Raw genomic sequence first — 27,928 nt, 5'->3', positions numbered from 1 at the left:
GACAGACTGGCGACCTGTCCAGGGTGTACCCTGCCTCTCGCCCTATGACAGCTGGAATAGGCTCCAGCGCCCCCCGCGACCCTGAAAAGGATAAGCGGAAGCGAATGGATGGATGGATGGATGAATGTGTTAACATGCGTAACCATCTGGAGGCTTCGGCAGTCCTGTTTTGTCTTCAAAATGTTCCTGAGTCAGATCAGTACTCACCAACTTCCCAGCTCCACTGGATGGCAGGAATTTCATTACGCTCCAGGATCACCCTGAGAAAAAAAACAAAACAGAAACATCAGATAAACCACAAAGTCCACTGAATCCTAAAACTGATGCCAGTCGCACACACTTACATCTGTATGGTGCTGATGATTGTGCCAAAAAGGCCGACCATGCCCAGGAACTCCACCCTGCTCAGGTTCTTCACGGTGTACTCCTGACACACGTTAGACACCGCATACAGCGAGGCACTGAGGAGCACCAGACCATCACCCAAGAAGATGTTTGAGGCTGAGGAGAGAACAACAAGATCATCGCTAAGGTTCAACATCATCAGACGAACGCTAATGTTGCCACAGTGTTGGTTTCCCTGTATGTCATGCACAGGCTGGAAAACGCTTTTATCCCAGATTAGAGACCAAAAAGTCAGCAAAAGGTTGGAAAAGTGGTAGCAATGGGATGTATTGTTGGTTTTATAACCATAGAGAAAGTTTTTTTTATTTCTTATATGTTTTGCATTGATTTTTTCCATCGCTAAGTGTAAAACATGTATTTGGTTTATACTTTTTTGTCTATTACCTGGTTAGGTTTAGGCACTTACACTACTTGGTTTGTGTTACATGTTGGAAAACACTGTGGTTTGGATGAAAAACGCACCTTCACGACAGTATCTAAACTTTTTTCTGTAATAGTAGGTCTCAAGAGTTGAAAATATAAAACTGACACAGGTCTTTATATCTAAAAATTACCTGATATGTGAAGGATTTTTTCTTTAGTCGTTCACTTAAATCCAAAACATCACATGTGTCATAATTTAGGATTCATATAAAGGTTAAGGTCACTTCCTGTTTTATTTTGCACTTCCTGGCCTCTTTACCATGTTTTCAGTTTTACTTCTTTTGTAATTATCACCTGTTTCCAATTAGCCACCGATGACCTGTGTAGCTCTTTCTATTTTCCAGATTGTCTTTGAACTCATCATAGTCAGTTTTCCAGCTTTCCAAGTGTTCCTTGTATTTTTCCTTAAACAGAATAAAAGCTTATGATGAAGTCTCGAGTGTTTTCAGTGTAACCATCTTGGTGTTGTTCTGTGTCCTGTAGAGGTGGGTGGATTGATCCAACTAATGATAGATACCAACACTGACAGTGATATCAGATCAATACTCACGTGTTAGGGTTCATACTTTGTCTCTATTCTCTAAGTTAAGGTTTTTTTTCACTGGTGTCCTGCATGGACTTGATTTATTAAACAATTTATAGTCTTCCATCAGGGATTTGATTAGTGAGTAAACTCTTTGGAGAATTCCTTACTGGAGCCCTGGTCTCGTCCAGCCAGCAGGTCGGCTCCCACCATGGCCCCCACTCCGAGCAGACAGATGCAGACGGCGACAGAGTGGATCAGCCTGTAGCGAGCCTTCAGAATCCACCAGCTCAGACCCATCAGGACCGGGATCACGAAGCAGTCCAGCAGCTGGAGGCAGAAATGATAGTTGTGCAATAACGTATGCGATGGATCAATTAATTTGTTTTGAGCTAATTTTAATGACCACTAATTCACTCTGATTTTTTCTTTTACATAATAATTAGTTAAAATGACAAAACACCTTTCAGTTTCAACCTCAAGACAACTCATTAATTTAACACAGTTTAGTGGGCTACATACTGAAGTGAACTGAACACCAATGCCAGCTGGTATTGATACGATCGATTCTTTGGATCAAACCCCACACTTCTAGTTTTTGTGGTGCCTTTTGGAGCAAATTGATGGAATTATTTGATTTTTATTATTTACCATGTGGAACATCCAAAACGCTTCTGATCCAGCTGTGACTTTTGAGTTACAATTTACTGACATGTGTTTCCATTTTAGGAAAGATTGATAGTGATCGATTGATAAAATTGAGCATATTATGTACTGAAGGAGTGGTTGCACCCTTAGTAATCTTGGCACTTTCATAACACACTGAAATAAATTTTGAAAGTCTACTCACCTGTATGCTGGTGATGGTGGTGTATTGGTACGCTTTAACCACAGTGTAGTTTGCTTCCACGTCCACCAGCCCGAGCAGCAAGTACTTCCACCATCGTCTCTTCAAAATCTGTAAAAAATTGCCATCCCCTGCATTTTAAAGGGGAGCACCCCTGAACTTCAGTACTGATGTGTTTGTTTCTGCAACAAGCCTGAGGACACTCTGCCTCACTGCAAAGCAAAATATATTTGCATATTTACAAAAAAAATCCAAGACAAAATCTCACAAATTTCTGAAAAGGACAGTCCTAAACTTAGAAGAACAAATCAACGAATTTACAAAGAAAATTTTAGATTTTTAGTCAGAGAACCACCTCGCTTTACTTTTCTAGTCCGTTTGCAAAGGGCAACACAAAACAATATTTCTATCATCACAATTACTTTACACATTCTGTTAATCACAATACAACACCCAGTTTGGAAAAACCTGCCTCTGAATATCCCAGTAAAGACTGATCAAGTGTTCTGTGTATTTATGTGTAATATGGCATATAAAGATTTCATTTTACTGCCATGAAGTGTTGCTATGCATGTCATAAATTTCAGCATTAATCTCAGGTGTTCAGCACGGGTGTCACCTGTTCTGCAGAGCAGCATGGTGGTGTAGGTGACAGTCAGCAGGAGGTAGTTCAGGAAACTCTGCAGCATGGGCGTGTTCACGTGAAAGTTTGAGGCCAGGAACTGGGAGGTGATAGCTGTGCCACAGATGAGGCCCGCCAGCCCCTGACCCATAGCCAACGTCTTGGCCAGCTGCCTGAGAGAGAGATGAGCGGCGGATCTTTAACAACAGGCACAACAGGCAGCTTTGCTTTTTGAAGTCACTGTAAGCAGATTTAAGAGAAACCTCCTCCCTGCCTGGCAGATGATGCTGTTCAACATGTATATACAAAGTGTTTTTCACTTTTCTAAAGAGTTTGTGAGCAAAGCTTGCTTTACACAAGGTGTTTGGTTGATGATGTTTCTACATGGAGTTTTCCCAGTATAACTAACACAACTCACTTTATGTTCCACATAAGAGTTTGGTATCAATCATATCTCCTGTTGTAAACTGCCACGTTATTCCTTTAAAGGCAAGTTTTTTTTATGTTTTATAATTTGATGTTAAAAATGTATTTGACAAAAAAATGTAAGTACAAAAAAAATTAGTTGTAGTCAACAATTTAACCTATGACTCTTTAAAATAAAACAGTAGAAATGTAAAGATGTGTGCTGAAACACTGGAAATAAAGTTTAAAATAGATGATATTTAAATATTCATAAATGCTGCGAAAAACATTTTTAGAAAAGTCTTCATTATCCAGCCTGCAGCCCACTGCAACCGTGGTGTCACAGGTCCACAAATATGGAGGCAAATGAAACACAACTTTAGCAAAAACACAAATTAAAATCAATAAATAAATTGAAAATGGCTGCTCTCTTAAGTTTTCCTGCTGCAGACCATCCATGCCACATTAGGGTTTGGGTTAGCTCTGACATGGCACATACACGCACAGTAAAAGACTAAATAAGTTTAGAAATGTTATTTAAAAAATAATCTGCTGTACTGAATGCTGCAGGATCTTAAAATGTTTGTTTGTTTTTAAAATGTTGAGTTAAGACTTGTCATTTAGGTTCAGCATTTAGGTTTATGCCCCCTGCAGAGGGGTACGGGCTTACAACAGTGACCTGGCTGTACACAGCAGTGGCCCAACCACAGACAATGGTTTGAAAACTGCTTGTGCATAACTAATGAAGTCGAGCTAAAGAATAACTTCTTTTTCTTTCAGCCTCAATCTGTCATTTGCATTTAGTTTGAAAAAAATGTTGGACTTTGGTTTATTTTGCCCTTTTGAAAATTGTTCAAGCATTGGCCCTTCGGTGAGGCTGTTGTTCACAGCTAATATTTACAAATGTCTCCTACATGAAGGCAAATCATAAAGTTGTCTGTTCAAAGCTTGACTGCAGCGATATCTGTGAAAACATTCACCTGATTTGGAATGTTTTAATTAATTTCATGTGAAATTTATATGTGAGACGCTGTAAATAAAATATCAGAAGCTGTGAGATCTGCATATGTTTAGGGACTACAAGCATCCATCAGTCTATGTAAACCGAGCTGCACACCTGAAGGACTTAGTTTCTAGATAATATGATCTTAAATGGCCCCTCAAAAAACTGCTAGAAAAATGTTTACTCGGCCTCCGTGCCATTCAGCAGCTTTTTCATTTAAAAAAACCCAACTTTTGATTCACTTGAAAGTCTAAATAAAACACAAGTAACTGAACCGCTGATCTCCCCCTCTCACCTCCTCTGTTCACTCACCAGGTGAAAACCTGTTTGGGGTTGAATTCTCGGATCCACAGCAGGATTCTGCTCCTTTCGTTCATTTCGCTGGCGTTCCTGGACGAATCCTCGGACCGTTTAGCAACCGTGTCGTCTCACCAGTGATGGAGGAGTGAGTCCTCTCTTTAAGCTTTTAGCTCCTCCACCTTCACGGTATCAGAGCTGAATGATTAACAGCCTCAGAGGGCAAAGATTACTACTTCACTTATCTGTTTGTGTGTGTGCGCCAAAGACTAAAAGATAAGAACCGATGATGAAGGATATATATTTTTAAAGTCATCACTGGGATTCTTTTCACCACTGATGAGATGAAAAAGTCCTTTATCCTTGTTTTTTGTATGCAAATGTCCATGGTGAAGAATATAGTTTAATCATGACATAGATTGTTACTTAAATCTACCGTAAGTTAATATTTCCCCACTTTAGACAATTGTGATTTACTGCTTTTAATATTAAGATAGAATTTTAAAAACGTATAAAACTGAAATTATTAAACACATTTAAAAATATATATATAAACCAGGACATCTTAACCTCTATGGTTAAAAGTCTTGGGGCACTTTTCAGTCAAATAAGGTTTGGGAACATAACATGATTATTTTATTTGTAAAATTTGACAGAGATATCCGGAAGTGCATGTGCAGGTTTAACACCTGCAATCCAGAACAGGCAGATAGCCCATGGCAAAACAAGCCTTCAGGGATATTTGGATAGTCTGTAGCCTTTTTACCCAAATACTCTCTCCATTGAACAGATTTCTGTGTGGATGAACAGTTGGTAGCTTTCAAGGGCAGGTGCAGTTTCAGCAACACATCCCTGCTAAACCGGCCAAGTGTGGCATAAAGATCTGTTGTAAATGTGATGCCAGAACTCCCTTTTTACACAAAAATGATTGAAAACTGTGAGCATGTGAATGTTTGTAATGAAAGCTGATCTCATAGTAAAAAAAATGGTTTGCATATGAATCCAGATCATCCAGTAAAGCACTAGAAATTGGTTCTTTGTTCAGATACAGAAATCACTGCAATAAATAATATTTACTTTAAACCTCTCCACCCGTCAGCTGCAGGAAAAGCAAAAGAATCTCAACAGGGCTGAAAGACTATTTGTGAGTGAACATTCATCCCCACCATCCCAAATAACAGCAAATAAAAAAAGAAACTATATCATACAACACATGTACAACATACCATCATATAAACAATACATAACAATTAAATTTCAGATTAAGAATAAAACTCAATGTCAGTTTGGAACAAGATTTAAAATGAGATATAAAAAGCATTCTCCAATATTCAGCATAAGACAGTATAGCATATAAATATTTACCACCTCTAAACTATTTCAATAAAAGGTTATTAATACAATGTCACCCTAAAATAATAATCCTAATCCTTTTCAAAGTCTTTCCAAAAAGTTATACAGCAACCACAAAAGAGATGAGTCAACATTATTATTAGTGTTGTTGTTGTTGTTGTTGTTATAAGTCCATGTTATTACACAATTTTATTGTTGCACTTGTTAGGACTAATTGTGACACGTGATCCACGAGAACAAGCCCTCCGCCCTTTCGTGTGTGTGTGAAATAAGGTTTCTGGGAAGATTTCACAGTAAAAACGCTCCTTTTGTGCGGGCTGACATTACCTAATGCTGAGCCGGCTCCAGCAGGAGTCTCGCGAGATTCTGCGAGGTGATAAGTTGAAGAAACATGGCGACGTCTAATTTGTTAAAGGTAAGAAGCTCTCGAATATATCGCATTTCCTATGCTTGTGCGCACATTCAGTCTCTCCGTTTCAGTGTGTGTTCACGCCTCTAACGGAGATATGTGCTGTCGGTGCCGTGTTTTGCATAAAAGCGCGCTAATTTTTAAATAAACGGATTAAATGTACAAATAGGTGCGCCTGAAGTCACAGTTGTCACCGCTGTCGTCTGTCCGGTGTTAATATCGGAGTCCGTTTTCCCCGGTATTCGTGTATGGCTCCAGCAGAGCAGAAGCAGAACCGAGCCCGTCTCCTGCGGTTCTTAACTCGAGCCAAACCGTAGCCGTTAGCCGGTCACCTCAAGCCGGCGGCGACGAACCGACAGCCGGAGCCAGCTTGAAGCCAGGGAAACACGGTTCGGGGAGACAATCAACCGACAGGACATCGCGTCAACCCCGCAGCTCAACCGTAAATACGTTTCTTTTGGCCAGGTCTTTATTCTTAATTGGTTTTAGCGATCTAACAGCCGGTAAACCGACACCCTCCCTCTGCAACCGAAACCTGCTAAATCTACAAAAGCCTCCATTAAACATAATGTCTTCCAGCAGCAAACGTTAATAACACACCGGGCTACCTATGACAGAGGCGGTCAGGTCTGTGCTGAACATAATTATCGACAGGCGGCTCCCCTCCCATCTGACCCTTGACCCTAACTGCTGTCACACTGTTGGGAGTAGGGATGGGTATCGTTTATGTTTTATCCGATACCGGTGCCAAATCGGTACTTTTGAAACAGTGCCGGTGCTCAAACCGGTGCTTAAAGAATGGAGAACACAAAATTGGTCCAAAAACCTCTCATGTTCAGCTGTTTTTTGTAAAAATATAACAATGTTAGCCTTTTCTGCAGCTATGGGGCATATATGGTATCACTCTTGGCTGGAAGCAGCGCTTAAACAATGGAAAAAACACAAACTTTGTCCTAAACCTCTCATGTTTAACTGTTTTCCACTTTTTCTTTGGTCATTTTAGCCTTTTTGGCCAGGGTGAAGGGAGTATCTGCCATCCAAGAAGAGGGCCGCATGTAGCTATGATGATGTTTGCTAGTTCACCTTACATGCATTAATGTAATAACGTGGTTAGCCTACTCAACGTAAATTAGCTACTCACGCAGAGAAGAACGGCTGCTGCTGCCACCATCATCCGTCATCATTTCTGCTACACTGGCAGGGCTAGGGGCCAGGACTCTCCTCTTCGTGTTTTTGGGGGATGTTGCATAACAGGCAACCCACCCGCAGTAGATGTGCTCGGTGTGAGGTCTCGCAGCAAGCTATCAAATACAGCGCATTTCTGGGCTTTTAAAAAAAACGCTATGCGTCGCCAGGTGTTTCATCGGATTTGAGGTGTTACCTCCTTTGACAGTATCACAGTATCAGCTTAAAGCACTTGTTGCTGCTGAGTTTGCATATTTTGCTATGAAGTACAGCCAGACTTTTGACGCTTGGCCTTGGACACTTTTAATCTGTAGCTCTGCTCTAACTGAACGTACGTACCTGGCCCCGCCTACTATCCTCGGAAACGTAAAATGATTGGCTAGAATCTAAAGTGTATCACAGCTCAGGGAAAAAAAGCACCGAAATAAAGCACCGAAATGTGCGCTGCTTTTCGGTCTGGTTACTACGGTTTATGTCAGAACCGGTGCCATCATGGCACCGGACACCGGTACCCATCCCTAGTTGGGAGACTTGATGAGCAAACACACGTGCTGTTTTTCAAGCAGACTTGATCTCTCCAGTGTGTCCCAGTGTGAAGGAGCAGGAGCTCTGCTTTGAGTGCCTCCTAAATCACAGAGCCCCTCACCTTATCCCTGTCCATAAGGCTGAGGTCATACACTCTTCAGGGGAAGCTCATTTCCGGCGTTTGTATCCACAATCTCATTCTTTTGTCACTACCCAGAGCTCATGGCTTTAGGTGGGGGTAGGAGCGTAAATTGGTCAGGTCTGTGTCAGATTATGAGCTCCAGAGGATGAGCAGCATTCTCTCTGCACCACAATTCTCTGATTTTACGGTCCAGAGGTTGTTGAAAAGGCCAAGAGGAAAAATCTTGAGGTCGGGAGCTTTTCCCTCTTTCTAAAACAGCCTGGCTTAAATACAGCGAGCATAGCCCTGCACATTTGAACAGAAATGTGACAAAGTGCTGAAATGTATCAAAGTCCATGAATGTCCTTAAACATTGCAGAGTGCTTAAAATAGAGTCATTGTTCCAAAAACCTTGCTTTGATTGCTTAAATGAAGTGTTAGATGGGCAGATATGAAGAAAGAGTATGAGAAGTGCTCCAGTACTCTAAATCTGTGGTTCCCAAATGATGTAAAACAACCAATATTTTATTATTACTGTGTAAGATGGCATATAAAGTAATGTAACAGTACACAGGGGGAGAAAAAAGAGAAAACCTTTGTCATAGGTAGCTCGGTCTGTTTGCATAGTTACTGGATGATGGGGATTATGAGAGTGAGAGACAAACCAGGAAGTCAAAGTGGGTGTAACAGGATCATTTTGTTTTGGGGTTTGTTTTGCGTGTGGCTCAAACCACAGCTAACTACCAGCACCGATCACCCGTCAGCTAAAGAAAGAAAAAAAAAATGTTCACAGAGGGCTGGAAAACCATTTGGTGGATGGTTTGAAACTGAGCAAAATGAAATAAATTAGGTGATGACAACAGCCTGCATGCTAGTGGAGGTTCATGCCGACAAACCCAGGTTCATGCTGTTTTCAAATGGCTAAATGTTACCTAATCTTACTAAGATCAAACTGCTGAAGGGAATTCAATTAAATTGATCACAACATACATGCATTAAGACATAATTATAGATCAGAATTTGTCTTTAAAACACACATTGAAGGTTTGTGTCCAAAATGAATGTTAAGTTTTTGGGGTTTTTTAACAAATAATTACTACTTTTGAAAAAGAAGCTTTTTTTTTTTAATGTTATTAGATTAGAGTGGATCATCTGCTCCTAAAGAATAAGATGATGAAATTTATTGATCGTTATAATTATTTATTCTGCTCAAATAAATGGAATGGTGCATAGCTCTTTAAAAGAAAAGACAAAATGCAAGTACAGCTAAGTGGTTGTTTTTTTCTCACTCACTTGGGTTGGTTTCCTCTTATCTGTGTACGTGTAAAAACCGTAATCAGTGAAGCCTTTGTTTTCGTGATATTTAACACATATTTGTCCCCAAAGTCAGGACAGAGTTGGGACTCAAAGCTTTTCAGTTTGTTAGAAATCCACACAAAGAGCTGAAAGAACTGGTGGCTGTGGTAGTCTTTAAATTAAGAAATGAAACCGAACCTTTCTGTTGCAGTCAGTGGTTCTGTGTGGCTGTTGTTTTTGTGCCATTTTAAATCCCTCTCACCTGAATAAATAAAGGTTAAAGCCTATATTGTTCTGATACAATAAGTACTCCTTATAGTGTCTCTAAGTTTGCACAGATGTAAATACAGGTGTGTGTTCAAACACTGATTTGAACTTTGCTGTGACTTTATCAGAAAAAGTTTGAAAACCTCTGCTCTAAAGTCGTCTTTTCCTTCTTCCAGATCTTATATAAATGTGTGCAGCTGAACAGCAAATGTTACCACAGGTGTCACACGAGTGTTTAAAAGTCTTGCTTATGTAAAAATATTAAAAACGTCACTGCAGCGACTGGCCTGTGGTCGTTTGTCTGTATTTGTGTACGTCTGCCTAGTCTTGCTTTCTGTCTTCACGCCTCTGTTCTCATGGCTGTTTTTCTTCTTCCTCCCACTCCCACCCATCCCATGTCTCTCCTGCAGAACAAGGGGTCCCTGCAGTTTGAGGACAAGTGGGATCTGATGCGGCCCATCGTCCTCAAGCTGCTCAGACAGGAAGCTGTCACCAAGCAACAGTGGTTCGACTTGTTCTCGTAAGTGATGCTGTTTTGCTTTGTCCGTTAGTTACACAGCAGCTGCTGACGTTTCTGGAAGCAGCTGCTTTATTAGTTCATTTTCATGCAGGTGTTCTTCAACGGGTGTTGTTATTGTTCTGCAATGCTTTCACAGGTCCTGCAGATCTTTCAAAACTCTTAAAGCTTCTGAATCTATAGAGCACAACAGTGAGATTCTGGAAGTAAAAATCCAGTTCACGTCCTCCACAGGAATTTTGATAATGAGCCATAATGTTGTAACCACCTGAAGTGGACTGAAATATTGTGAAATGATGCTAGGCGCTCCTGTAGAAAGCACACGTCCATACGATATCAGCTGTTTTAACCCAAAAAAAGACATTTTATTTGCAATGTCATGAAGAACTGTTTGACCCACAATTCTAAATTTAAATAACGACTGATTGGTGCAGGTTGCTGTTACCATGGAAATGTTTAAACCAGTGCACGTCGGGTCACTTAGTGAACGCAAAACTTCAGAAACTGCAAGAGCGGTTTCTGAGGCTATTTTTACTGCACACACCACGATAATGAAAAGGAATAAACTCAAGAAGGCTGGAAGTCGTTCTCTGTGGAATCTGGGATTTGTAGTCCTTTATGTAATGAGTTGTTCCTTCACAGTTAAAAGTAATTATGCACATGGTTTTGTACAATTTTTTTTCCCAAATCACATCTTTAATGTTCATGATGCAAATCGGAGCAGATTGGTTGGTTCAAACTTTAAAAATCTTCTATTTAGGATTTTCCAAAAGGTCAGTGGAGAAAGTAAATGGGGAAATTCACTTCTACATACAGAGCCCTTGAGAAAGTGAGCCGTCACTGTTGTTACCCTCTGTTCACCTAAAACTAATGTATTAATATCAGTGTTTTAAGATTCATTTATTAGAAGTAGCTCAGTGAACAGTTGCTCCTCGGGACGTAAAGTGGGTGGTAATCAGAAGGCCAGATCAATGTGGTATAAATGCCAGCAGTCCCTTTAAATTCAGCCTTTCTGACATGCGTTAGCTCACCTTTTATGTTATCTCTGTACAGAAATCCTTGTGCTAGATTCCAGACTAACCAGTGTGTTGTGGAAACCTCAGAGAAAACTGTTATTCGTAGTTTAGTTACAGGTAACTCTGATATTTCCTCCCATAAAGCACGAGTGGACAGGCCCACCAACTCTGTCGGTTTCTTGAAGGAGGTACAAGTTCCTTTTGTGTAAACATGGGCATTATATGATTTTTCTTTTCCCTTTTGTGAATTAAACAGCTAATTGAGATCTTTACTTACTAATGTGTGCCTGTTTCATGTGTGCATGTGTGGTCATGTTGGTGTTACCCCCAACGGGAGACAATAAAATACTTAACCCTATTTTTTGTTCTGCTAAGTCTGTTAGTCCAGAACATTTCTGACGAGACAGCAAGTTTGCAGCTGATGTAGCCCAAAACATCTCAGAGCAGTTTGTTGTTAGTAATAACAGGGACACCTAACAGCTCACAGAGCTGAACATCTGGAGACTTGTTGTTGGTTTTTCTGTTTTGGTAACTATAAAACTGGTCTTGAATTTAATGCACAGTAGCATTAAACATGTCTTACAAAGGCAGAAGATGTGGGAATCCTCAAAGTAGTGTGGAGTTTGTGTTTCCATAACCGCTTCATAGAATAGAAAATAACAAGCAGCTGCAAGTAAAACCCACAAGGGCATCAAGGCATCTTTTCACCGGTGCTTTGACCTGTTTGCTCATGAAAATATGATGATTTTGTCTTTAAAATTTGTGTTAAATCATAAAAGGCGTGAAAGTAGCAAGTGCTATTTCAGGAATTAAGAGCTGTATAGAGGATTACATTCATATTTAGTAAAGCACTTGTAACGGCTTTGTTGGAGAATTTCATTTATCTAGCCTTCAGTCTTGTCAAAGATTGCAGAAGATCGTGTGATTCATAGGTTAAAAGCCCTGCAAGCCTTTTTTTGTGATTTTTGCACTATTTAAACTTGAACTGTGTGGAGGCCAAAAGAGGTGAATAGGAAGTTGGTGACTTGTCATTTGGTATTGAGAAATATGATGAAAATAGCAGAACAGGAACATGGAGAGTTTTACTGCGACTTCTTATCTTATCCAAAGATGTTTAAAGAGAGAGTGGTCCAACAGTTGATGGAAATTTTAGCAAGTTTATAACGTTTCATGTGGAGACAGGAGCTCACAGAGCGTTCATGTAAGGTGCTTAGTTATAGGTGAGAAGGATTAAATAAACGTGGCGAGCAGGGGAAAGTCCCCAAACTCAGTTATCCAAGAAAACAGCTCAACCCACCATTTGTTGGTGGATCAAACCAGCAAAATGTTGTTTGCTGGTTTGATCCACCAGCAAACATCATTTTCTCCACATCACGCTGGAGTTCCTGGATCCAGAATAATATCTGCATCTGGGCTTATTTGGACTATTCTCTTTTGAACATGAAGGAAACATCTCACAGTTGTTCTTATTTTAATGTGGTATGTATTTGTAAAGATATGATGTCAAACCTCCAGATTTTCTTATCTAACCTCATTTCTTAGTGACACAGAGAGCAAAAAAAAAATCCTGGATCCAGATCAGGTTCAGGTTTATCACAGTGCAGCAAACTGGGAAGTGCGAAAAAAGAGAAAGCCGAAAAAACGGCCTGAACATTTCCAGAACAGCAGGTCCTGTGGTGTGGAGGTGGGGCTTCTTCTAATCAGTTATTATCATCAGTGTTGTGATTGTAACGATTAAAGCCCAGCCTTGGGGGGTTGTCGGGGCAATCTAATGTACTCCTATTGTCAGTCCAACGCTCGGACTGATGGGAGGGTTGCATCAGGAACAGCATCCAGTATAAAATCAGTGCCAAATGAAATATGCAGATCCATCTGCTGTGGTGACCTCGTGGGAAATAAGGGAACTGCCAGAAGTGTTTTACTGAGATGTAACTCAATTAAGCACGTAAACAGATTTATTGAACTTAAAAATAATTTTTAAAGTGAATGTCTTTGTATTTTAATTATGATTTAATTGGAAAATAATCATTTGAGCTGAATACAAATGCAGTAGCATTGCAGGGAGTGAATGTTGCACTAAGTTTGAGTAATTTCACAGCCCTGAGCTGCAACACGAGGAGCTTGGATGTTATTACAGAAAGTTATAATAGAAAGGTGTCTAAACACATGTGGACACAGATGTGGTTGCGAGGGTGGTTTTCCACTGTCATTAAGACCTGTGGGTGTTTTGGGTTAAAGTTTTTAGACTCTCTTGGGGGGTTCGGTGTTTGTGTTAAGCACCTGTATTTGCTTTGTCTTTGCACTTTTTACTGTCAGGCAGCTGATGACCTCTGACCTAGAAAGGAGCTTTATGAAGAAGCTTAGATTACTCTAAATTTAAGTTTACATAAAAAAATTTCAGGTCTAAAGCCTCACAGATGTGCTCTTTCTGTCCTCCAGAGATGTTCACGCTGTGTGTCTATGGGATGACAAAGGACCAGCCAAAATCCACCAAGCCCTCAAAGACGACATCCTCGACTTCATCAAACAAGCACAAGCTGTAAGCAGATAAACTCAGATCATGTCAGGAGGATTAGGCGGAGTCATTGTCCAAAGTTGCCCTTTTCCACATGTTGCACACTCGCTCCTGGCATCTTCTCAGAGCTACGAGTACTGTGATTGGTTTAGAGAAGGGACCTGCTTCAGTAGAGTGACCAGGAGCCTCTTTACACTCACTTGCTAACTGTGAATTCCCCACAACATGTCATGAAATCGGTGATGGGGAGCTGGAACGTTAAATCCTGTTTCAATGTGACCTCATCAGACATTTGGCCTCTCACATCCAGGTCCATTGTTTACTGTATAAAATGCCTCAAGATGACAGTTGTTGTGATTTAGTGCTATATAAATACATTTTGAGAGTTGGGTGGTTTGGTTAGCAAGCTGCATCCATATACTGTACAACTACAGACACAGACATCTGCTAATTAGTACAAAATCAGAGACTAATCAATTATTAGAAGCAAGCATGACCATAAAACGCATGAAAACCACCAGATGTGACCTTTAATTGTCATGCTTACAAACACAGGGACAAACACAGACATGATGAGTGTGTTTGTTTGTTTTCTGGTTGATCCATATCACCTCCGTCTTCGCAGCGAGTGCTGAGCCACCAGGACGACACGGCTCTCCTCAAAGCCTACATTGTGGAGTGGAGGAAGTTCTTCACCCAGTGCGACATCCTGCCCAAACCCTTCTGTCAGCTGGAGATCACACTGATGGGAAAACAAGGCAGCAACAAGAAAACCAACATGGAGGACAGCATTGTACGCAAGGTGAGAGGTCAACATATGAGCTGGGGAACCAGAAGCACTAAAGGAAGCAGAAGGGAAACACGGTGGCTGGTGTGGACGGCTGATTGTGAAGAAAAGCTAAAGAAGCAGGAGGGCATTAGATGAAAGAAGACAAAGCCTTTTATGAACTTTATAAAGTCATAAGTGGAAAAGGTTAGTAGGGAGGGCAGATATCAAAGTGGAAGAATAATAAAAGGCAGAAAGGCTGCGAAAGAAGAGGCTCACGCAGAAGAAAACATTGAATTTTAACTGTTATATGTAGACGGTGGAGAGCAGCTAAGGGTCAGTTAGCCTCGAAATCTCGACTCAGTGAACAGCTTAAAACATGACTCATACGATATTTATTTGATCTCTGTGAGGAAGGTCTCGGAAGTGAGGGGGATGCTGTGGGTGAGGGAGTGTGACTCAGCAAGCAGGAGGTTTTGTTAGAAGCGCTTCATAAATAAATTCGGCTTCACTATTCTCAGGTTGCAGGAAACTGATGGTATTATTGTTTAACTCCCTCCTTATTTTTCACAGCTGATGCTGGACACGTGGAACGAGTCGATCTTTTCAAACATTAAGAGTCGCCTGCAGGACAGCGCCATGAAGCTGGTGCACGCCGAGCGGCTGGGCGAGGCCTTTGACTCTCAGCTCGTGATAGGCGTACGAGAGTCATACGGTAAGACGGGGGGGGGCATGTGCTCCATCACTGCTTATCCAATTCGTAAAACCCATGAATGGTGGATGTTCAAATCTGCATCGGAAGAGAAGATAAAATAATGATAATAAAAGCCAAAAACAATATTTTTGAAATCAAAGTGATAAATTTAGGAAAGATAAAGGAAAAAAATGTAAAAAATATACAGTGAAAATGTCAAGTTATGAGGAAACAAACTGTATTCAGCCTTCAGTAGCCCCAAAATGTCATCATAGTTTATAAAAAATCTTGAAAAATATAAATAAACACTTTCTTACTTCTCTCCCACCAGTCAACCTGTGCTCTAACCCGGAGGACAAGCTGCAGATCTACAGGGATAACTTTGAGAAAGCCTACCTGGACTCTACAGAGAGGTTCTACAGAACTCAGGCGCCGTCCTACCTGCAGCAGAACGGTGTCCAGAACTACATGAAATATGTACGGCACAATAGTACCGATGCATATAAAATGATCCCACTAATGAATACGGAAGTCCACCTTAAAACATTCTGAGGACAGAGCGTAGAATAAAGTTGTGCTCCTGGCTTTGTGCATTAATGAAAGCTTTAGCTGTTTGAACCTAATCTTCATTTTCTGTGTTTCTGTGTGTTTCCTTACAGGCAGATGCGAAGCTGAGGGAGGAGGAGAAGAGAGCGCTTAGATATCTAGAAACACGTCGTGAATGTAACTCTGTTCAAGCAGTAAGTGTCTTTAAGAGGATCAGAAGTTCTTTTACTGTCCTGACCGTGTGTTTCCAAACTGTCCCATCATCTGCTCACGTTATATTCGGTGTACTGATGCAGAACATCATAACCGAGCCTGATTGTGCTCTACACATGACACCGAGGTAGGACAGATAAGATTATTGGCCTGTGGAGAAAGCTCATGTTAATTTCTTTGCCTTCATAATTTATGTATTTCTTGATGTATATAACCAACAATTTAGCAGATTTATATTTTTGATTCTATGATCTAAATCTGCACAATAATTGGTATCGATCCATCCAGCCATCCATTTTTTCTAACAGCTTATCCAGTTCACGGTCGAGGGAGGGCTTGAGCTCATCCCAGATGACTTTGGGCTAAAATTATTTCTACTAAGAGCTTCTCAAACTTTTGGGAGGCAGGGACTCCTCCTTACAGCGGGTAAAAAGTTTCCCAAGGGCTGCCTTAATCATGCTGATAAAACTCGTTACGCTTTAGCTTGGCTGACTTCATTTGCTACCACTCGAAGACACATAACCCGTTTTGGTCTTCCATCGTCATTCTCGATAAAGCCAAACTCAAACATAACCGTCGTCATACTTTCTAATTTTAGCTGGTTTGGCTTGGACTTAAAAATGTGTCCATTGGGCTAATTAGCTCAGGCCCGGGTGATGCGCATGTATTTATGTGCCACGACATGTTTCCAGTATATGGCTCGTGGAGCCCTTGGGGTCCAGGCACCCCAATTTGAGAGCCACTGTTATAATGAATAAATGAACATAGTGAATAAGCTAATTAAAGTTTATTCTGCTACCCGCCTGGATGCTGCAGGCATCGCTGCCAGAAAGGGAGACGGCTTTTTTATTTCTGGAGTTCACCTGAAATCAAACTGCTTTCATTTGACTTTAATTGAGTTGTGCTGTCGCTGTGTCGACACACCTGAAGGTAGAAGGAGACGCTTTTCTTCATGTTTAAGCTTGTTGAACAGGTGCTTTCATGAAGAAAGGGTTGCCATGGACCCTTTACCCCCTCAGGTTTAATTCTGACTGCAGTAAAAAGCACAGCTGGTGCTGACTCAGCTCCACCTGCTTTCACCATCTTGGTTGCCATGCTGGCTCTTTGCTTCAAACTTCTGTTGTTTGTCACATATTTTGTTGTGGAAAAATGGGGCCTGCTTGGGCTCCTAAATATGTTTTGCAGCCTGCGTATGCTTACTTTAACTCAAAACTTCTGACTGCAAGAAAAAATAACTTGTTATATCTTGTACACCTACGACTTCACCTGTGAAAGTAACAAGTAGTTGTAACAAGACGATGTAACAACAACTTCACCTGTGAAGTCGTGAGGAAACAACCTCAGGTCAGCAGCTCGTCACTGAACTTTCTCTCAGTCATCCGTTGGTTGTGTTGAACCCTCCCGTGTGTGCTTTCCTTCATCTGGCCTTTCTTTTAGGGTCACTTCCTGTGTTGGTTTCAGTTTAAACTGAATTTCGGGAGTCTTGTTAAATGTACGTGCTGCCTGTTAATTTATATCTCGTCCTAACGGCAGTCTGTATGTTCTGTGTATCCTCACAGCTGATGGAGTGTTGCGTGAACGCTCTGGTGACCTCGTTCAAAGAGACAATCCTCGCCGAATGTCCAGGAATGATCAAACGCAACGAGACAGTCAGTGAGTACCTCAGCAACGTCGCTGCTGAAGTTAACTCTGTTGATTCGCACTACAAAATATAACATCTGCTGAAAATAGGGGCTTTGAAATTCACTGCTGCATCAGTCAGGGTAGATTTAAAGATAGAAACTGCTTCTGCTCTGGTTTCCTGCATGTAGAGCTGTTTGTTCACCAACCACAGTCAGGGCTCGTGAGCATTTACGACACAAGTTGTTTTTATTAGTAGAAGGATTTATAATTAAATGAACAAGTTCAGCTTACTCTTTAAGTTGGCAAAAATCATTTTGAGGACTTGGATTATGGCAGTCCTCAGCCATCTGGGCTTTCCATGAGCCAGAAAGAGCAGGAAGTTTTAGTTTCATCCCACGTGCTTCTTGTCCAGTGTGTGACGCTGCTTTTCTCTGGGGCAGAGCTGCACCTCATGTTTTCACTGATGGACAAGGTTCCCAACGGGATCGAGCCCATGCTGAAAGACCTGGAGGAGCATATCATCAGTGCTGGACTAGCGGACATGGTGGCTGCTGCAGAGACTATCACTACTGTACGTGCACAAACACACACTTTAGCAACCACGGTCACTCGAGGAAGAATCCGTCAGTTCCTGCAGCTGTTCCCCTCAGAGTCGGCTCAATGTTTTTTTATTTAATGAAGCCATGCAAATACATTTAACATAGTTACAGGTGTACGGGTGAAATCTGGCACTTTTAAAGTTGCTCTTTTTCTTTAAGTGCAAGGTTTGGACTCCTTTGTTGTACTCGGGAAACATTCATAGTATGAATAAACCTTGCATGGCTTCATTTAAGTGGGAACCTTTTTGAGATTTGAAATCATTTTTTGTATTTTTTATGGAATGAGCCGTTTGTTGGCATGTTTGAAAGATGAGAGATGAAAGTTAATATTCGAGGTCTGCTCTGACAGCTTGCTCAGTCATTTTTAATGTGTGTTTGTTCAGGACTCTGAAAAGTATGTGGAGCAGCTGCTGACTTTGTTTAACCGCTTCAGTAAGCTGGTAAAGGAGGCTTTCCAGGATGACCCACGCTTCCTCACAGCAAGAGATAAGGTCTGTTTTATCTGACTTCCAAAGAAGTCACTCCTTTAAGTTCAAATATCCAGTGATATTTAAATGAGAATGTGCAGGCCTGTGTATTCCTCACAGGTCAGGGTCAGGTGCAGCGTTTGGGCTGGTATTTTGGTCAAAGTTCATATGAACAGGTTTCACTTTTACAGTGTCGGTGCTACAGCACAGCTTCAGAATAGCAGGAGGGTTCTACACGAATACTCCAGGTTCATAAGAACTTAACTGTAGCTTTATTTATCCAATGTAATCCACCGGGAAGAAAAGTGATCCGGTGTTCACACATGTGGATTCATCGTACTGTCACATCCTGATCTGTGCTGATTCGAGGAGGTTTCTGCTAAAATAAACAGAACGTCTTAAATCAGAGCAGCATGGACTACTGGAGGTGGGGGCTGCTGGGATCTCTGTTAGGGTTACAGTAGAAATCAAACATCATCACATGTTATTTTGTTCAGCTGTTAGCTGGTTTATCAAGGACTTCGGGAATCTTTAGTCGGCTGTGCTTTTGCTAAAACCACTAGTGAAGAAATCTAATTGTTTCAATTTATTGTCTGAAATTGAAAGGCTTTAGGGCTCTTTGGTATTTTAAGAATTGTTTTTCTCATTGCGGCGGTATTTTCTGTTACCTCGCAGGCTTACAAAGCGGTCGTCAATGATGCCACAATCTTCAAACTGGAGCTGCCGATGAAACAGAAAGGGTATGTTTGGCCACTGTGGGTCTTAAATCGCTCGTCGCTGGTTAAAACTGGTCACAGTGTGTGTGTGTGTGCATAAATGTGTGAATGCATTTCCTTGTTGAATCAGAGTGGGAATGAAGACTCAGCCGGAGTCGAAGTGTCCGGAGCTGCTGGCAAACTACTGTGACATGCTGCTAAGGAAAACCCCGCTCAGCAAGAAACTGACCTCAGAGGAAATTGAGCTCAAACTCAAAGAAGTGGTGAGTCTAATCTCAAAGCATATCAGTCCATTTATGACTTCCCCTTCTCTCGTTCTCTCGCAGATTCATGCTTTTCTCTCCCCTCCTTGCAGCTCTTGGTGCTGAAATACGTCCAGAACAAAGACGTGTTCATGCGTTACCACAAAGCTCATCTGACCAGGCGCCTCATCCTGGACATTTCGGCCGACAGCGAGATTGAAGAGAACATGGTGGAGTGGCTGAGAGTGAGTTCAGCTTTTCTTGAACTTTCAGCAGCAGAGTCATAAAATCGCTACTGATTTCAGCGACATATTAACATATGTATTGATATTGCATTAATATATTAATGCAGCAAAATTCAATTCAGTTTTATTTATTTAACTAAAGAAGGATTCAGGGTCACCTGATCCAGCCCTAACTATATGCTTTAGTATAAATTAAAGTATTAAGCCAGTTTTAAGTGCTTTTATCATTTCTAGGGTGTCCTGTAAGTGATTTATGTTTTTGTGCTTATGCAAAACACATCGGGAAACTGCTCTTCCCGACGCAGAAAAACTGGTTACTTGATAGAGACGAAGGCTTTGGTTCTTTTAAATATTTTATCACATCATGCCATGTGATGTAAATCTGATGTTTAACAATCAAATTGCCCGTTTGTCTGATTTTATTGCTTCCTTTGTGTGTCTGTGTGTGGCTGTAGGAAGTGGGCATGCCTGCTGATTATGTGAACAAGCTTGCCAGGATGTTTCAGGACATCAAGGTGTCAGAGGACCTCAATCAGGTCTTCAAAGAGATGCACAAACACAACAAGCTGGCACTGCCAGGTAACACACGCACGCACTGTAGCATACAGCGCAACTATTTTTATGCTAACATGCGTTAGCTATGACATATGTCTGCGATATTATGTGTAGCATGGTGCCGCACATGTCTCAAACAGTTAAAGCACATTTTGATTATGACGTGTCACGTATTAAACCGAGCGTAAACGGTTTCTCTTGGTTATTCACTTCATCTTTTCCTCTCCGTGCAGCGGACAGCGTGAACATTAAGATCCTGAACGCCGGCGCCTGGTCACGAAGCAGTGAGAAGGTTTTCGTCTCGCTGCCCACAGAGCTGGAGGACCTGATCCCCGAGGTGGAGGACTTCTACAAGAGGAATCACAGCGGTCGGAAGCTCCACTGGCATCACCTCATGTCCAACGGCATTGTGAGTGTGTGGAGTAAAGCAGAGTTCCTGCTGCCATGAAGAGCGGAAAACACGACTCTCCTGGAAACTAAAATCTGAATACATTTTTCTGTTTTTCTCATCTCTTCTTTGTTTATCTGTCATCCATACAAATTTGTTCAAATTTTTTCTGCATGTGCAAAAAACAGGGCATCTTCCTGTCTGTACATTTCAGAATAAAAGCCCTAGAAATATAGCAGTGTGGGAGATTCTGGGAATTTAAATTAAATTGAATTTTTGATTTTTACAAATTAGGAAATAGAAGATTTTTGTTTCTTAACGCCTTCTGTTATGAAGAACGCCTGATATTTGGAGTTAAGGGAACTCTAAATCTTCAATTTTATTATCAAACAGGACTTTTATAAGAAATTTGGATGCAAGAATGTCCATAAACGTAAATAATTGAGAAAAGAACTGGATTAAATAAAAAGAACACAAGTTATTGACAATATCCTTTTTAAATGATACTCATGTGTGCACACCTGAGCATTTTCTCACGCTCGGGTGATACTCTCTCAGTTTTACTCATATTTTCATGAACTGTTCTCCTTCAGACGTTTGTTATCTCTGTGATCTTTTTTCTGGTCACCTCTGTTTACACTTTCCAGTTTTCAAACAGGGATTCTTTGGGTCATGTGGAAAGTTAGAAAAACAGTTTAACTTGACAGTGTTTTGGAAGTGCTGGTTGAGACTACTGGAGAGTTATTCTGGTGTATTTTTTAGCAACTTTTGTTTACAGCCCGCTGCTGCCCACCTTTCTCTTTAGATGATATCGGGCTACCAAATCAGCACTGACACTCACCTTTCCTTCCTTGTCCTTTGGTTCTGCTCTGATCAGATCACCTTTAAAAATGAAGTGGGGCAGTACGACCTGGAGGTGACGACGTTCCAGCTCGCCGTGCTGTTTGCCTGGAATCAGAGACCCAGAGAGCGAATCAGCTTCGAGAATCTCAAACTGGCCACAGAGCTGCCCGACGCAGAGCTGCGCCGAACACTCTGGGTCAGACCGAATTTCTCCACTTACAAGTTAGACCAGAAATACAGAGGATTTAAAAGTTACTGAGGTTACATCAATTCTTCGTAACTTGTAGTAGAGATAACGCTGCCTGTATTGCAAAGCCATCCACCCAGTGGAGACGGCAGATGTTTAAACAACACTGTGATTTGGTTAAAACGTGAAAAGACTTCTAAAATAAAAGGGAAGATTGTGTCTAACTTTGTTTGAGAAGTGAAAGGACATCTATTCCTTCTCAACTTTTGGACAACAGGCAGGTTTGAACTCGGAGTCAGCTGTGCTCAGCACTGTTAGCACTGCCTGTACTACATTTTTATTTTAAGACTCTTAAGATAAAAAATGTATTTTGCAGCAGTGCCCCGGCAAAGGCAGGCATCGGGTCAACCAGCAATGGTTACATAGATTAATAATGCATGCAACAACACGGAAGAAGTTTAAACATGTAAGATCATTAATGAAAATACTACATGACATAAAAACATAGTAACAGGTAACTGTCACAGTTATATCTGGCCACAAGGGGGCAGTAATGTTCCAGCAGCCATGAAGTAACTGTTTGCAGGTCAGTTAAAATGAGCTTAATGCTGTTTAACGTGAGCAGCTCCTTTAGGTTTGGTTCATTTTGCAGCTAATTCCACAGAGAAGGAGCCTGTGAACGCCTGTCTGTACGTCTGCAAGTAAGATGGGAACAGACCAAGAATGGACTTATTAAGCGTACACCAGTAACCGATTCTAGGGAAAGAAAAAAAACATCCTAGAATGAAACTTAGCAACAGTTATGCCCACAGAAAGTCAGTGGTGATTAAATAAGAGTCAAGCTGTCCTTTAACACGCGGTATTTGTGGCTGATGATGATGATAAAGTTTAACTTCAGGTCTCCTGCTCTCTCCTCACTGTGCAGTCTCTGGTCGCCTTCCCGAAGCTGAAGAGGCAGGTGTTGTCTTACGACCCCCCGGTGAGCTCACCCAAAGACTTCACAGACGGCACGCTCTTCTACGTCAACCAGGAGTTCTCTCTCATGTAGGTCTTGGCATTTATACAAATCTTAACCTCTGGAAATGATGTGGACATGTTTAAATGTTTCATTGTTATTATAATCCACTCATGTACAGAGTAACTAAAGCTCTCCTCTATATCACCGCTGTGTAAGTCCCAATATTCAGATACTGATCTGTGTCTAAATGTCGACATTTTTCTCAGTAAAAACTCCAAAGTTCAGAAGCGGGGAAAGATCAATTTGATTGGCCGTCTGCAGCTGACCACAGAGCGAATGAGAGAAGAGGAGAATGAAGGAATCGTTCAGCTCAGAATACTGAGAACTCAGGTACGGGAACACTCCACCCGCACAGACTGTGTGCAGCCTTGATGGCTGCAGGACAGAGATGCTTCAACTCTGCTGCTTCTGTTCAGCTCATCTGGGGCATGAGCAGGTTACGGCTCGACAACAGTGCTGGGTTTTGCCGTTATCACATCACATTTTTCATTAATGTAAAGCACAGTCAGGCTTTACTAAATTCACTAATTTCATTACAGTTATACTGATGTCATTACCTGCATTACAAAAGTTGTTCAGTTATCTGGAAGCTGGGCAAGAAAAAAATGAAACATTTTCTTTTCTTCTTCATGTTTTTCACTTGCGCTACAATCAGCTGATTTCAGTTTGTATGTGGGAGGAAGAAAATTGTGACGTGGTACAGCTTTGCGGAGCGGAGATATAAACATTACTTTTATTTTTATTGAATGAAAAAAAACACAACTTCAGCAAACGTCTGCACAGCCAGCATGCTAACGCCAAGCTAGCCAGGAACCCGTTAAGATGTCGTTAAGGTTGAGTGCACTCTGACCTCAGCACTGCAGCCACAGCCTCCGTTTCTACCTGTTTCTACCTACCTTTGTATTCACACGTAAATACTACAAGAAAGTTCGTATGTGTGTCCTCAGTAGTTATCTATGTGGGATTTGTGTTTGTTTATGTGACAGTGCGTTTCAGGACATTTTACAGAGTAATGATAAGGCAATGTAACGGTAAATGTAAATGACTTCATCAGACAGTTAGCACGAGGGTCCATGTGGACGTCTTCATGCCTGTGTGCAGACGCGTCCGTAGAGAATTTACGCCACAATTCCTGGTCTACACAAAGTTCTAACATTTCCTTTTCTTTCCTCTCCAGGAGGCCATCATCCAAATCATGAAGATGAGGAAGCGGATCAGCAACGCCCAGCTGCAGACGGAGCTGGTGGAGATCCTGAAGAACATGTTTCTGCCTCAGAAAAAGATGATAAAAGAGCAGATCGAGTGGCTCATCGAGCACAAATACATAAAGAGGGACGAGGCGGACATCAACACCTTCATCTACATGGCCTAGGCAGCGAGGACGGAGTGTGTGTTTTGCTGTTTTTTACGACTGGCCTGCATCTGGCGCTTTAAAACCTGCGAGATGAGACAAACAAGGACTTAAAGGATGTGTTTGAAGAAGGAGAAGAGGGCTGGGAGCGCGCTGAAGGACACGGAAAAGCCTTTTTAACAAAAGTGTGGCTATTGTTTGTGTTTGTGAGACGCCAGTGTGTTACCGGAGTGTCATTTCAAGCCGTAGCGTTGAGTCATCTGGCCGTGTGTTTGTCCCTGCTGCCCTCTAGTGTCTGCTCAGAGGAGAGGAACGGCGGCGTGCGCCGTCCGCCAGCAGCTCAGAAGAAGAAAAAATAGTGATGTTATTGAATACTTCCTGCCTTACTTTCATCAGCAGTGGACTTCGGAGAAGGAGGTGGAGAAGGAGTGAGGGCAGAAAAGGAGAACAAAGCTGATATCAGTCCTTTGCTTTCACTTCATGCGACGGCTGCCATGTTAGCCGCAGCCATTCAGCATCCCTCCTGTCCTACACTGATCTAATACTCGAAGAGGGAATGCAGAGTGAAAGCTGCCATCGAGGAGGAGAGAGACGAGTTCAAACTACCGAGGAGTATTTTGCCAAATCGTGTGTGTGTGTGTTTGAGTGCATGGTGTGTATCTGATCTTTTAGTTGTGCGTGTTTGTATGTGTGTGTGCACTTTCAACAGCATGCTGCTCTATGATTTTTTTCCCCCTTCAGTGGAGAATCTGTCACACTTTGGTTGTATCAGAAAGGGTTGAGAATTTAAATGCTGGTATTCAGATTTTTTTTGTGATCCCCTGACCGGGCTGCAGGTGACGTCATCTTTGCAGAGCCTCAAGAACAAAACGAGAAAGTGTAACTGCCCCAGTGTGTGAGGTCTGGACTGTGCACGCACTCAGATGGAAGTTCAGTGTCTAAATTTTTACCTCATTCATTCTAAGAGTGTCTCTGTTTGTTTTTTTGGGGTTTTTTTTGCACAGTTAGAGAAAACCACACAGCTGCTCTGTTGCTTTTACTTAAGGTTTGAATGAGCTGCTGGTGTTTGGACCTTTTTCCAAAGCAGAACACTGTCTGAGTTTGTGTGATGTGTGCGCACTGCCCTTTTGTTCTTCCTCTCTGCCTGAACTCTCAGAAACCTACAAATCACCTTCAGCCCATAAACCTTCATAGTGTTTGAAGCAAAGCAACAATTTAGTCCCTTTAAAGCAGCTCTCGCGATTCTGCAGCCATAACTTTAGTTCCGTTATCACCGGGACATAAAAACTATTTAGAATTGTCAGTTTGTCTCTGAATCACAAAAGCCTTTAAAAGATTGGTGACTGCCTCAAAACAAGCTGAACTTATTCTACACACTTGGTCCAGAGCAACGACACGATTGTTTCTCATCACACCAGAGCTCTGAATTTGCTCCATGCTAATGGAGTTGGAGTAAATGATGAAAAAGTGAAAACTTTTCCCTTTTTATTACCATAATGAGGACCTAGAAACACCTGCCACCACACAGTGAAGCTCCAAACGTTTAGGGGGAATTAAATAAAACAAAATCACAGGATGTGTCAGGGGGTCGAACCAAAACAATTTTTAGAGATGAAAGTTGTAAAATTACAAAGGAAAATATGCAGATGTGCTGTTCTTCTTCTGCTCTTTCTCACCTGATTGTCATTTGGTGCTGTAGCCTCTGCAACATCTTCAAAATGAGTGTGAAAATGTATTTTGTCAGCTGACCGGTCAGTGAATGCGAGATCAGCTGCAGTGAATTATAGAGAATAAAAAGCTGCTGAGGTAAATATGGAGAACCAATCAGTGCCCCCCACCCCTCACAATCAGCAGATGTTGTTTCTGTAAAATTACTTTAGGGTATTTAATGAAGACGTGTAAAACTTTACATCACACTATGTCTGCAACTCACTTAGGGGCGAGTTGCAGACCCTTAAAGTACACAGGGTTGAGTGGAAGATTGAACTTTTTAATTTATTAATTTCCAGCATTTTTCAGCCCTCATAACTCCAGATTAACTTCACTCCACGTGTCATCACCTTAACAGAGTTTTAGTTTTTTCCATGATTTTTGGACACGGAATTATAATAATGTAAATAATGTGTTAGTCCCCGCAGTGAAATTACTCCTCTGCATTTTAATGTCTATAATTCTGAGTAACAGAACCAGGTTTTGGTATCCTGGAGAAAAAGTGCGTTTTGGGTAAACCTTCAGTAGTCATCTCACCATGAGGGATAGGTGGAGGATCAGACCATGCTATGGCATGAAAAGGTTTCATTTTTAGCTATGTTTTGATGCCAAGCTCACCTTCCAGAGGTGATCCCTTCATATTAAAAAAACGTGGCTGATTTTTATCAGTTGCACTGGGAATCTTTTTGCTCTTGTTGAACTGAGAATCAAATCCTGTGAGCAGTGAGGAAAAAGAAAGACGACTGTGAATGTGTGGGGTTGTTTTTTGTTTGTTTGTTTTTTAATATTTATTCTGTATTTATGAGGAATGTTACTTTTTGTCCATTTTTTTCTTGCCTTGTTTTTGCAAACACGTCTGTTGCCGTTGCAGTACTGACTTACTGACGCTCTCTCCTCTGTTTCAGCCTGCAAAAAAAAAACTGTTAGTCTAATTTATTTCACTTTCCACATAAAGATTTATCTGCAATTTTGTCAAAATGCTGAAGCCGCTTTTAAGTTTGTTACTGCGACACATTGATGTTGAGAATAATCCATTTTACACACTGACGTGCAAAAAAAAACATTTTAAAAAACGCTGGAGTTTTCGGATTATTGTGAACTCTTCTGAATGCAGTGAGGCCGTCTGCCTCAGGTTTCACCTGAGATGAAACTAACTCCACATGTCAGTCGCATTATATGCAGTTTTATTCTCTATGCACAGGCCTGACTCACTTAGTTGTTGTTTTTTGTTTGTTTTTTGCAGATGATACCCTGTTGTATTTTTAAACACATTTGAGGACACTGAGGGACTTTGATGAGTTCTTTCTTTGTGTGATCTGTGAGGAAAAACACTCATTTAATTATATTCAGTCTCATCTGTCTCTGTGTTAGTCAGTAGGGGGTTTCCTCCTCTGGTTTTCTGAAGAGAAAAATCTATCCCTAAACTCTTAAGTCTCAGTGCTGGGCTGCTTTATTCTTATTTTCTGTCAGAGTTGAGGAGTTGAACAGTTAAACCTGCAGTAATCTGTCACACAAAGCACAGAGACGTACAGCAGAACTGGCACAAAATCCCAAATATGGTGCACCATCTAACCTCTTATTCCACTTGTTCCGGTGGTTTTAGAGGTTTGGTTTGCCTATAAAGATCTAAAAAGGAAGAATTGCTCCACGACTGTCAGGTCAGCATGCATGATCCCTGTCTCTTAGGATAGTTAAAACCTCTGAGAATCTAATCTGTGTGTCTCGTACTGTGCATGTGTTAAGCTGCTTTACCCTGCTTACAGGTTATCTGCAACCTGCTTTGCAACCCACCAATACTCAATCTCCTTTTTTTGTTTTTAAACTGCTGTTTCAGATTTATTCAGTTTCAGATCCACAGTCATAGGTGACATCACTAGCTGGGTTTATTTATAGGCATAAATCCTCAAATCCACATACAGCTAACTGGATGAAATGGATCAATAACTGGACCCAGCACACTAAATATTTTTGGGGTGGGTCCTTCCTTTGTTTATTGTTTCTGATAAGCATCTTTTTCTGGTTGAGTTTTAACTTCT

General features: G+C 41.3%; 2 protein-coding genes across 3 annotated transcripts in view; one reads left to right on the top strand and one right to left on the bottom strand.

Moving 5' to 3' along the window:
* Positions 1-4,701, bottom strand: part of LOC102312332 (solute carrier family 35 member F2) — a 7,762-nt gene extending 3,061 nt beyond the window's left edge. Inside the window, exons 1-6 of the mRNA XM_014336915.2 lie at positions 4,541-4,701; positions 2,818-2,993; positions 2,202-2,329; positions 1,522-1,681; positions 345-501; positions 208-260 (exon numbers count right to left, since the gene is read on the bottom strand). Coding sequence (XP_014192401.1) covers positions 208-260; positions 345-501; positions 1,522-1,681; positions 2,202-2,329; positions 2,818-2,993; positions 4,541-4,605 — 739 coding nt within the window. The 5' untranslated portion in view covers positions 4,606-4,701. The remainder of the gene's footprint in view (positions 1-207; positions 261-344; positions 502-1,521; positions 1,682-2,201; positions 2,330-2,817; positions 2,994-4,540) is intronic.
* A 1,460-nt stretch (positions 4,702-6,161) lies between these two features.
* Positions 6,162-27,237, top strand: LOC102312849 (cullin-5). Of its 2 annotated transcripts, none has more exons than XM_005932651.3 (19): positions 6,162-6,293; positions 10,092-10,201; positions 13,654-13,753; positions 14,355-14,531; positions 15,069-15,210; positions 15,521-15,666; positions 15,849-15,929; positions 17,508-17,601; positions 18,012-18,142; positions 18,554-18,661; positions 19,313-19,377; positions 19,484-19,616; positions 19,709-19,840; positions 20,296-20,419; positions 20,629-20,804; positions 21,661-21,822; positions 22,739-22,857; positions 23,038-23,161; positions 24,009-27,237. In XM_005932651.3, the coding sequence occupies exons 1-19, from the start codon at positions 6,270-6,272 to the stop codon at positions 24,201-24,203; spliced, it is 2,343 nt and encodes a 780-aa protein (XP_005932713.1). In that variant the 5' UTR covers positions 6,162-6,269; the 3' UTR covers positions 24,204-27,237. The 2 variants fall into 2 exon arrangements, with proteins under 2 accessions (XP_005932713.1, XP_005932714.1); XM_005932652.3 differs by lacking the exon at positions 6,162-6,293 and adding an exon at positions 6,300-6,729.
* Positions 27,238-27,928: the final 691 nt, after the last annotated feature.

This window comes from Haplochromis burtoni, unplaced genomic scaffold (assembly GCF_018398535.1).
Source record: "Haplochromis burtoni strain Fernald_Lab_line unplaced genomic scaffold, NCSU_Asbu1 Contig_153, whole genome shotgun sequence".
NCBI lineage: Eukaryota > Metazoa > Chordata > Actinopteri > Cichliformes > Cichlidae > Haplochromis > Haplochromis burtoni.
This window is presented reverse-complemented; position numbering and strand designations above follow the sequence as displayed.

What these genes read in the sequence shown, in the direction of transcription:
- LOC102312849 (XM_005932651.3), top strand. Translation starts at nt 6,270, where the DNA reads ATGGCGACGTCTAATTTGTTAAAG. An exon ending in AATGTAACTCTGTTCAAGCA is followed by an intron (nt 15,930 to 17,507) that starts GTAAGTGTCTTT and finishes GTATCCTCACAG; the next exon opens with CTGATGGAGTGTTGCGTGAA. An exon ending in AGCTGCGCCGAACACTCTGG is followed by an intron (nt 21,823 to 22,738) that starts GTCAGACCGAAT and finishes CTCACTGTGCAG; the next exon opens with TCTCTGGTCGCCTTCCCGAA.